At 42.3% G+C, this 11,188-nt stretch overlaps 2 protein-coding genes across 2 annotated transcripts; both read right to left on the reverse strand.

Annotated features, from left to right (window-relative positions):
• Positions 1-779: 779 nt before the first annotated feature.
• Positions 780-7,054, reverse strand: smpdl3a (sphingomyelin phosphodiesterase acid like 3A). Its single transcript, XM_048985847.1, has 8 exons — positions 6,834-7,054; positions 5,890-6,103; positions 5,022-5,166; positions 4,409-4,505; positions 3,410-3,573; positions 2,794-2,974; positions 2,457-2,581; positions 780-1,804 (listed from the first exon to the last, which is right to left on the reverse strand). Exons 1-8 carry the CDS (start codon positions 7,027-7,029, stop codon positions 1,472-1,474), a joined length of 1,455 nt encoding a protein of 484 aa, XP_048841804.1. The 5' UTR covers positions 7,030-7,054; the 3' UTR covers positions 780-1,471.
• Positions 7,055-7,564: 510 nt separating this feature from the next.
• Positions 7,565-9,290, reverse strand: fabp7b (fatty acid binding protein 7, brain, b). Its single transcript, XM_048985848.1, has 4 exons — positions 9,103-9,290; positions 8,714-8,886; positions 8,209-8,310; positions 7,565-7,822 (listed from the first exon to the last, which is right to left on the reverse strand). Exons 1-4 carry the CDS (start codon positions 9,173-9,175, stop codon positions 7,772-7,774), a joined length of 399 nt encoding a protein of 132 aa, XP_048841805.1. The 5' UTR covers positions 9,176-9,290; the 3' UTR covers positions 7,565-7,771.
• Between the last annotated feature and the right edge of the window lie 1,898 nt (positions 9,291-11,188).

Here is an 11,188-nt window from a genome sequence, read left to right on the forward strand (position 1 = left end):
GCGCCATGCAGGTGAAAAAAAAAAGTAGTTACACTATGGAATTGACAAGACAAAGAGGGCACGTTAAAAGGCTTTTGATAATGAAAGTGTTTGTAAGCTGGGGGAGGTGGGCAGAGACATACAGTAGAGTGACTAGACTGGCTCTGGGTGAGAGGGGGAAGGGAGAAAGGGCCCCAGAGGGGCAGCGGCACCGCATACAGAAAAAGCATCCTTACAGACGCACGCTGCCTTTTAAGCTACAATTTAAATGATTTAATGGATGCACATTTACTGGAAAAAGCACAAACATCACATCAACCTTTAACTCACGTTAGGCATGTCTGGAGAACTGAGACACTGGAAGTTTCTATGAGCCGCCCGGAAATTACGAGGAACGAAAAATACTTCATCGGCCATTTGCACGAGTTTGTTGGAATCCTGCTCTCCATAGCTTGACGGGGTCACGCCGCAGTGTCAGCCAACATGTGGCACCCCAGGAGCTGGCGACTAAGGGCCTCGCTCAAGGGGCCGCCAGACATTTGACTGTTCTGGCAAGGGAGGGGCTTGAAACGGTGATCCTCCAATCACAGGCACAGTCGCTTAGCCATTTGGCAAGGGGATGAGGCACCTCCTTCAAAACACATGACCCAGCATTACAGGTGAACGCAGACGCCAATCAAAGCTTGCGGAGATGAACTGGAACATGTTCTGTGCCACAGAGCTGCATTCCCCGCAGTAGCATGTATAATTTGGATGTTTCATACAATCGATATGAACAATGACATGCACCATAACAAATGCAGATTTTCATCAAATGACTTTATTGTTTTGCAGCTGCAGATTTTCGTCTCTCGTATCGTAATATGTCATCGAAGGACAGGATTAGTGCACGACAAGATAATCAAAACGTTAACGAACAAGAAATAAGTAATTATGATGCTAAAACACACCCACGACAATCCTGATTCGGGAGACAGTGGCTCAGGGCTAACATGCTTACCACACAATATCACTATTACAAAGTCAAATCTCAACCAGACTCTGTGTAAAAGGGTGCAGGAACAGAGGACCGGAGGGATAAGCCCCGCCCACTAATATTTAATGTGGCTTCATGATCCACCCCCCTAATAAGCAGACCTTTGTATTTCAATTGTATTCAAATTATTAAATAATTTGTGTTCCCCTCCCCAACATGTCCTCTGATTTCTGGGAGAGGTCTGTGCGTACCATGCGATGGCTTCCTATCAAGAGTGTAACCCAGCCTTGTGCCCTGAACTGTCTGAAAGAGGCTTAAGCACACCCCCCCACCCCCCGCAGAGCCCTGCAAAGCATCCAAGATGTTCACTTGGATGATGGACGATTCTGATTTTCCAATCTTATTTAATGCTGTTAAAATACACATTTAATTTCCCTCCGCTATAAAAACAAACTTTAAAATCACTATTTTGTTAGAAGGTCCTTCATTTTTCTCCACTCCTCCTTTGGTCCTTCATCACAAAAGATTATAATCTATTCCTTCTGTTTTCGCTTTGCCTTTAATACACTGAGAGTAGGAGGCTTGGTCCAAGAACTGCACTGAACACACTTGAATTATCTTACAGATTCCTTGGCAAACAACAGTGTCGTTGTAGCTCACCATAAAGTGATTAAAGTACTTGTCGAAAGAGTCGCTCTGCGGTGCCGTGAAACTCTCAGCGAGTCGCAGCAAGCTCTGCGGCCGGACGTCTTTCATGTGGAAGGCCTTTGTCATGGTGTATTCAAGCTTCCAGTCTGGCCGTTTCTCTCGATTGGCTTCTGTGAGATTCAGGAAGTACTGAAAGAGATCCTCGGGGGAAATAAAAACGAAAGCGTTGGCATCAGTCGCCGGAATGCTGGAGTGAGCGATCCGATGAAAGAGCCTTTTTCTGTAATTCTTACATCTACAATTAATCGTATTCTATATGTAACCAATACAGATCCAGAGGTTTGCTTCACAGAATAAAAACGTAACGCAAGTCTCTACATTCTGTCCACTCAAAGTATTTTGCTAAAAAAAATAAAAAGAGTCTAAATTAAATTCAGTGTAACTGATGCTGAAGCATTACACACGCTAAGTAATGCCGCCCAATGTTTACAAGGGGCTACATTTCAGAAAGTACCAGGCAGACTATGACAACGGCTATCATCCAGGTCCTCGGGCTTAAATGCTGACCCCACGGAGACAAAACAATAACAACAAAGTCCGTTGGTGTGTTTTAGCGTGCTAACGTCACTCAGTGAAAAACCCCTCGTCTCATATAGTTCATAAGAAGTAGCAAAGACTCTGTCATGTAGGGTCTTGCACAACTGTGGTTTTAGATGTTTTTACAGTTACATTTAGGTTAAGCCGCTTGTGGACCCGGTGTGGTCAAAAGGCCACTTCCTTAGACTAGAATGTTCAACAGTTAACTTAATTCAGCGTAGCGTGCTGAACTCCAGTGTTCTGCTGTTATACTTACGACAATAGTAAACTCCTGCAGATCGTACTCGTACACGCGCACGCCCGGGTTGTTTGAGTAAGGTTCTGCTGCACTTCTTATCGGGGTGAGAGCCGGAGTGACAAAGACTGAATTCAGGGGATTCCCTAAAATATAGACAAAGAAACTGCAGTTAATGGACTAAAACTTCTTGAAAACATCTGTGATTGGCAGAATATTGACCAAGACTAAAGTTTTGCCATATATACAGTCAGACGCCGTACTATTGTGTACTGAAATCTTTTGCCACCTGTTTTCTGGGTGGATGCAAAACAGCGGAAAATGAAGCAGTATAGAACGTGCATGGAGTTCCCATCACCTCGGTCATCCTGAAGAACCATGACACTGTCTCTATGGGTGTGGCCATAGAACTGGCTGGCTATGACGTCGCTGTAGTTTCGGAAGATCTCCACCAGCTTCTCGTTGTGGACTTCGCGCATGGCGGTGGTGTTGATGGCGTAGGGCAGGTAACCAACCGGAACGTGAGCGATGATGTAGACCTTCCACAAAACAGACAGTGTGCCAGGGTTATCCGGGAGGTCGGAGCGATCGGGATCGGGGTACCAGGGCGCCTCCAACCCTCCAGAAAGCGACAGGCCACAAATTTTCAGTGTCTCATTTGTCCCTAAATCATTTCTCACAGCCGGTGGGATCCTTTATATATGCAAGAGCTGAGTAATTCACCGATACGTTTTCGGATCTTTGGCCACAACAAAGGGGAAGTACTAGAGGCGATTCTAGGATCTGACCATTAGTGGGCCTCGGCCCTAAGTTGGATTGCCGTACCGGGAGGAGGGGGTCCCCGACAATGCAAGGGGAAATACGTTTCAACACAAAGTCCACTAAGTAATGCTGTTAATTTTATATTATGCAAGTAAAAGTGCTACGTTTACAGCTAAAAAATGGAGACTCATCTTGAGCCCACGTCCCCTCACCCTCTCTTTGCTTGCTCGAGATCTCTCCAGAGTTTCCACCAACCAGCTGAACTGGCCAGCCGGGTCGCTCACGTTCACCGTCACTTTGTTGGGTCCATAGTAGAGGTTCGTGTTCAGGCTCACCAGGCGCAGGTTGGGCTGCACCAGCTGGGAGTAAAAGCCACCTTCACGGCCGGCGGCAGAGAGAAGAAAGATGAGCGGTGCTGAGAAGGTTTGTTTTAACACAACACTGTATGTTTCAGGTTCATAACCCTGACTAGGATACAAGTTCAAAAGATGGACTGATGGACTATTTCTCATATAATGACTGGCACACGTGTGGGGTTACACTGCAAGGCCGCACAAGAATATGTAAGGGATAAACCGTGATGAAGTGTTACACAAATATAATCAACTGCGGTTTTGTGTAAAACAGCAAGTCGTGAATCGAAGGGCTACTAACCAAACTGGAGCTAATTATTTTCATATAACCGCCCACCCCAAAGTGGTTTATCAAGCTTATACCACAGCTAATGAACAAAAAAATAATAAAAGAATAAAGTCACTGTTCATTTTTCAAAGAAAAATTATTTCACTTAGCATTTAATAATGTTATAATGTGGTATTAAGAATATAGTCCCCATACGAATAGAATGTCTTGTTACTGGAAGCGGCACGGCCGTTAAAGATCCAACAGACGCTTGCGTTTTGAAAACCAAGGAAGATAAGAATGACTACTTATTTATGAGTAAGTCACATAATTTTTTAGGCTAACTTACTTAATAAAACATTAAGGCGCATTAATACAGAACTGTTATTAGGCTGCCGGAACTACCTGTGCAGTTACACCCATGTGACATCTTTACACCAATAAGAAGATAGTATTTACCAAAGCCATGGTATAAAATGAAATATAAAAGAAATCAATCAATTAAAATCAGTAACAAAGACTGAATGACCTGCCAATCTGGTGTAATAAAATCTCCCATTAGCACCTTGTTCTGGAAGAAAGTAACTTACCTTCTCTCAGGGTTTTTAAAGCTTCTGGAATCAACCAAGGTTCCCAAAAGTCGGCCACGGCCTGGTAAACCTTACTGGTGGACACTGGCAACTGATCCTGCAGAAAAAAAGCCGTACAGTAAGCACTCAAATACGGAGTCCGGTCGATGTGTGGAGAGCCATTTCGACTCCACTTATCCTGTTAATCGGATGTCAAATTGCTGGTGCTGATGTAAAGAGGGAGGGGATTATCATTTATCAGACTCGGGCATTTATCATTCCTAACAAACTGTCAGTTTCGAAACAAAAAGTGAAAGCATGACCATAGCAGCTGCTGACACTTTAGGATCATCTTTCACAACAATGCAGAAGCAAATGCAGTGCAATGCAGAAGCAAAACTGCTGTGTTACCAAGAAACACATGACAAGAACTGGGGGGAAAAAACATACTGTGGTATAACTGACTCTGAAAATGGACATGCACAAATTTAGGTATCATCTTAAATAGATGTATTACACCAGAAAATGTATTGAATATACACCAGAAGTTGATGTTTGCTTGGTAAGTAGTTCCTGGTTGCATGTGGAAAATCAGCTGCTCAGATTCTGTCCCTGTGGTTATGGGGTGTAATACCTGTGGCCAGTAGTCATGGTTACCAAGAGCAGGGTAGACAGGGAGGTTTGGAAAGAACTTCCTGATGGTGTCAGTCATGTTCCCGATGATTTGTATGACCAGGTCTGTGGAGAGCTCGTCCACAGGAACATGAGGGGGGCTGTCGCTGAGGAACAGAGGGGCGTCATGCCAATCAATCACACTCTACTCAAAAGCTAAAGACTGAATTAACAAAAATACCCTCAGAGATAATCTGCACTCAAAGTCTTCCAGCTGTTACTTAATGGGAAAGCATTGATCATGCCAATTAATTTAAATCTTAATTGATTTTCCTCAGCTTAAATATTGATTGTGAACGCTGGTGAGGACACTCGTGGGTATAAACTGTAAGTAAAGGGGTGATTAATTGGTTAAATATACTGTTCAATTCAGGTCATTTCCTTATTGACTACAGACAAGGTTTTACAGCTAGCTGCTTTAAATAACATTCTCAAGACCTTTGTCGGAGTGACTGACTCTGGCAAACTCACTCGGAAATATTTGATTCCCTCCAGATCTTCTGTAAACTGCTCTGTTTTTAAAGGCACGGTAACACATTAAGTTTTCTCTTTATACGATTCACTTTTACAATTATTTAATTTAGCAAATGCTTCAATCCAAATCGATGAGCAATTGAAGAAACAGGGTCAGCCAGACCCTGAAGCAATTGGGGTTAAGGGCCCAATGGTGAAATCACTGCAGAGCCTGGGATTTGAACCAGTGACCTTCTGATCATAGGCACTCCTAAAGCACAGAGCCACAAGCTGCTCAATTTGGCAGGACAAAGAAATGTAATGGATGTAACATAGGTTTACAGTGTCAAGTCTCAGTGACTCTTGTTAATACACACCCAGTCCATATAATGAAATCTGTTCGCTCGGGCTGTTGCTTCATGAACTCGAAAGCCGATAGGATCAGCTCGTAAGGGGAATCGCAGAAATAGTCCCCGAAGTCGCCAGGATCAGAGACCGGATAGCCCTTGGAGGACAAACAGACCTTGGTGCGGTCCTCTGTGAGGTGATAGCTTGGATCCAAATGCAAATCCGAAATGTGCCAGAATTTACCTGCCCGGAAAAACATCGAATCAAAACAACAATAATAAAAATATCCGAGTTAATGTGCGCATTTGTAAATCACATATCACAAAGACGTTTGCTCAGAAGACTATGTCAAGTACCAATTGTGTACAAAACATAATATGACCACTGAAAAACTAAGCCTAATAGCTTTAAGCTACATAATACAACATTATCGTTTTTCTCTAAGTTGAAATCGCAGATAAATATTTATTAGACACATAAGCTGAAGGTAACTGTAACCAAGACGACTTACCAGACCTGATATAGTAACATACTGAACTGTATACGGTCTATATTAACAAAAATGTTCGGGGTACAACTTCTTATAGTGACTTGATATTGTTGGCGATCAAAGCTTAAACACAGGAAGTGTGGAAAACTGCTTCATGTGCCAGAATGATCAAGAGTGAAATTCCAGGTTTAAATCTTTACACTTCTGCTGCTCATGTACTTGATCAGTAAATATTTAAGTACAAGACGATTTAAAGGTATCTAATAAAAATCAAATGTAAAAATCAATACTGCATTACAGCAATAGGCTACTGCAAACGCTTTCTTGTACAGACTACATGCTACAAAATGTTATATCATGTATTTACAATAAATCTACATGAGATGTTATTGTCCTTTGCTTTTTACGTGCTCTTCAATCGTGACATTTCGTTTCCCGTATTTAGCTCCACATCTAAGTCACTAAACCATAGTGACCACTTACCCACGACTGCCGTGTTAACATGCCGAGAACGATCCACGATCGGAACAGCGGAAAGTGGAAGGTAACCTTGTACGATCAGCGCACATATATAAAACCAAGCTTTAGGATCCATGACTATTAAAAACTGCAAAAGGTTGTTTAGACACCAGCGATCAATCGCCTCCTTTGTAACAAACAGGAAGTGTTTTGTAGTCATGTGACAGCAAAGAGGATTTTTGGAAACGATCGCGCTTGTAAAGAGGAAAGTCGTTCGGACGCGCAGGGTGGATTTACAATTCCGCTTTGTCCAAATAAACTGTAACAGAAGCCTTACGGGTTACATTACATCATACGGCCTTTCACATTTAATTGTTGCGCAGAAAACTTGTGATATTCAAGCATGTCACCTCATGCATTAATGACTATGATACAAAACACGATTGAAATTTTAAGTGTTTTCGACCTTTAATTAAAGTGACTACCATCCCCGATCCCTGGTGCCATTTTAAACCCAGTGCACATCAGTATGATAAACGCCTATACGTCTCATATAGCCGTATATATTGCTTTAAATATTCTAAGTGACACTGGAAATAAGGAGACTGGATTCTGTGTGTATGATGTTCGAGCCGCCTTGCAGAGACGCAGATGCATCTTGGCCTTCAGCTTGTGATGCAGAAGTGGGCGTCAGGGTCTCCAGGGTATCCGCCTCTAAGCAAAGCAATCTCAACTCAATAATGAAACCGCAGGACCTCCGTTAATGTCATTTATTTCAGTTATGCTCTGCACAGGTTTACAAATGATGATTTAAAGAATCCGCGTCATTTATAAAAGTCCACTTACAAAAATTCAGCATTTTGGTGGTTGAAGTGCTTCTCTATACATACAATACAAAAACACTCGTCTGTAGTCCAATAAACGGAACTGAACCGATCCGACGAGAAGAGGAGACGGTGAGTCTATGCCTTCTCGTACGTGCGCACAGCCAGTATGTCTTCGAAGGTAAGTTTCTGTGAACAAGAGGGGAGGGGGAAAAAAAAAATCAAAATTCACTAAATACTGGATTTCAATTATCATGGGAAAATAACAGCTATTGCGGCATTTTTATTGTGCTAAAATGAAGAGTATGAAGCATTAACGCTGGGGAACACACGGAGTTTACATGGAATTGAATGAAAAGTTAGTCAAATTACATTTAACGATTTGATCGTTTCTTATATACACTTGTTTCCCTATTTACTCATATTATCTCACAGGCATTATGAGCGGAGCGGATTAATATCTCAGCAAAATACAGATTGATGAATATGATGGGTAGCAGCGTTCGCCTGTGACCCTTCTTTTGCAAAATGTCACCAAATAACACAGACAGCCATAAGCTATATCCACGTCTCACCATAATCATTTTGCCGTCCTTTATCTCTCGGACGAACTTGGTTTCCTTTCCGTCCCATTTCTGCACATGCACCAGTTTGTCGCCGTCCAAGCTCACGACAGACTGCAACCAAGAGCAGAAAAGGTTGAAGATACTATCGATAAAATAGGCTGAAGGTGAGTTTCCAAAAAGGAAACTCGGCTTGCAGTATGTGGTGTAACCGCATCATTTCCTTGACACAATCTGGCACATATAAATTCTGTTTTTAAGTTAATTTACCACTCACAGAGAAGAGCTATATTGCCTAGTTCTCATCTTGGTTGGTGAGTGTCTCGTCTTGTTAATTAAGATATACCATTCAAATGCAATTCTGAAAATGTATTATGCATATAATTTTCAAAATGCAGAGTATTTTATCACAACGATATACGAAATATTAGATTTCTCCTAATAAATGAGGTAGGGTCAATTAACTCCTAGCTGCATAATGTCGCAACATTATTCTTGGTCGCTTATCGTGACTCACTTTGCAGTTCCTATCGTCTGCTGTCGTTTCATCGAACTCTTCTCCCAGTTTAAAGGAAATCTCAGTATTCTTGAACGTGCTCAGGGTTTTTACCACCACGTTGTCTCCTTCCTGGCTGATAATAACCGTGGGTTTTGTTACATTGCCGACTTGTCTTGTTGCAAAGCCGACTCCTGTAACAGAACGAGATCAGAAGAAAATGAAGTTAGACCGTCTACCAATGTTGTATTCTCAAGATCCAAGAAAGGTATAGCATTTCAAATAAAATAAAATAAACGATTTTTCCCCCGCTGGTTACTAATATATAACGGATCATCAAGTGGACTTCTGAAGTCATACGAGTCGGTCAGGTAGAGGTACCACAATATTAAACTGTGGCGACAACTTACCCAGCGCCTTCATGTAATCATCAAAGTTCTCACTTTCCACCAGCTTCCATGTGGCACAGAATGCGTCGACCATGATGAAGAACTAACGGAGTTTTCTGAAATAGGATACTGAGGTATAAAGTGTTTGGCTTTCACCTAAGTCTCTTCCCAAGGGTCCCAGTGCACTTGGCATAGATCGCTAGGAACAATTAATACTCTGGTGAGGGGGGCGGAGACCAAGACGGGACATAGACTAAACATTCTTATTGGCTGGTGCGAGAAAGCCTGACTCCTAATCAGTTTTGGATATGTGAAAGGCATGGTATTGTGCATGCATGCATGGCAATAATGATGCATTACATGCGACGTGTCCTTATTAAACTGGATTTGCATTTGTGAGACGTGCGCGCACGGGAGTAATCTGCAGTTTGAAATTCAGACCATGTCTGTGGGCGCTTTGAGCTGAACGGGGCGCACATGAATGTACTGTGACGTATAACCTCGATTAACAGTTGCTATACTCAGGGGCGTCGGAAATAGGGGGGGGGGGGGGCGCTCAATATCGGAAGACTCCCCCATTCCCTTTTGCTATTTAGTGCGTTTCTGCAATGATGATAGCAAAAACAGATAAGACGAATTAGGAGCGCGTTCCTTATCTTTCATTGCGAATCCAGAGTGAGGACGAAACATAAGCTACCCAATGAAAACTGTAGTCATATCAGACAAATTAATCATACGGATCAGTTATTTTTCTAAGCTATACTGTGAAATTGTGCCCTACACAGTGTTATTTTAAAAAATGAAATCCTTGTATTTTAATACTACTTCATTTAAAAATCTTTCTGAGAGCGCATTCTTTTGACAATGTGACGATCGCACGTGTGCCAATTGCACACCCCCCTCTCCCCCCCCCCCGCCATCTGATGCCACTAACTATACTTATCGCTACATCAGTCATGTGTAACGGCGCGTCGCCCACAATAAAAGATAGGTGAATATTTCTCACGGATTCGCTGGGCAGTTAACTTACGTATTTTATGTAAATGCAATTAAAAAACAGGGCGTCTTACGGAAACAATAACGTTTGTTTTAAAATAAAATGCATTTAAATAAAACAATGCATTAAGTGCGCCTACTAAAACGGCTTTTTCAGGGTATGGCAAAGCAAGCGTGTACCACTACTGCGCAGACAGGTGTTAACAGGCGGCAATAGTTATGGGTTTATTAATAATCAAAAGACAGGCTCTTTGTTATTGATCTCTACGGTGGTTTTATATGTTACAGCTAAAAGGGTTATTCTGGCAAATGTAGTGAGAACAGAAAAAGTTGGAGCCCGTATCACAGTGAGTCGCTGCTATCAGGCAGCGGACTACGTGGGAAAAAACGGGAAAATCCATTTTATTGTTAGCGTGCCTAAATGTGTTTGTTGCCCTTTAATATCGATTTAGTTTAGTGGGAAGTTAATCTGAAAAAGGAAGCAGAGCATGTTTTGTGTTCCGTTATCATATCTAAGATGATCATATCATGACAATGTAGGCTACTGACAATGTACTGAATAAATCGTTGGAAGGATAAAGAAGTAGTCTTCTCTCCATTTCCCTGCGTAGATTTCCAGAGGCAACGCCTAGAGCCGTGTACAGAATTGTATCACTTGTTCATTCATCCAAAAGGGAATTTAACACTGAAGTGGAATCGCGCTGATAGCTGCTGCCCCCTGTTGCTTCGTGTTTTAAGTACTTTGTTTTTATAAAGAAGATAATACCCGTATTATTACCGTACATGTACGGCTGAAACCGGTCCTCGGATATCCGACCTTGCTCTTCTTTTAAACGTAGCCTACCCCCGAATTACGGCAAATGTCGGCACTTGGCAGTTTTGGCTATTTTTCCAGGCAGTTATCTTTTTTTACACCGGGCCAATAAACATAACAGGCAATTTTCACTGCTAACAGTTCCGGAGCTGGATATTGTAAAATAAGTCATGTGCATGCAGGTGATATTTGTATCGATTTATCTACACCCTTCTGGCAGTGCGGCCATCGCACACTACGAGGAGCAGAAGCTGTCAGATTTGGCTGCAGTTAGTATATACTCCAGCCCTGCAGTCG

This window comes from Brienomyrus brachyistius, chromosome 19, assembly GCF_023856365.1.
Source record: "Brienomyrus brachyistius isolate T26 chromosome 19, BBRACH_0.4, whole genome shotgun sequence".
In the NCBI taxonomy this organism is placed as follows: domain Eukaryota; kingdom Metazoa; phylum Chordata; class Actinopteri; order Osteoglossiformes; family Mormyridae; genus Brienomyrus; species Brienomyrus brachyistius.

Excerpts from the sequence above, each read along its gene's own strand:
- smpdl3a (XM_048985847.1), bottom strand. The coding sequence starts at position 7,029 with ATGACTACAAAACACTTCCTGTTTGTTACAAAGGAGGCGATTGATCGC. Across the intron at positions 4,506-5,021 it reads ACCATGACTACTGGCCACAG|GATCAGTTGCCAGTGTCCAC; the intron begins GTATTACACCCC and ends TTTTTTCTGCAG. Across the intron at positions 2,975-3,409 it reads CTCGAGCAAGCAAAGAGAGG|GTCTACATCATCGCTCACGT; the intron begins GTGAGGGGACGT and ends GTTTTGTGGAAG.
- fabp7b (XM_048985848.1), bottom strand. The coding sequence starts at position 9,175 with ATGGTCGACGCATTCTGTGCCACATGGAAGCTGGTGGAAAGTGAGAAC. Across the intron at positions 8,311-8,713 it reads CAGACGATAGGAACTGCAAA|TCTGTCGTGAGCTTGGACGG; the intron begins GTGAGTCACGAT and ends TCTTGGTTGCAG. Across the intron at positions 7,823-8,208 it reads AGGACGGCAAAATGATTATG|AAACTTACCTTCGAAGACAT; the intron begins GTGAGACGTGGA and ends TCTTGTTCACAG.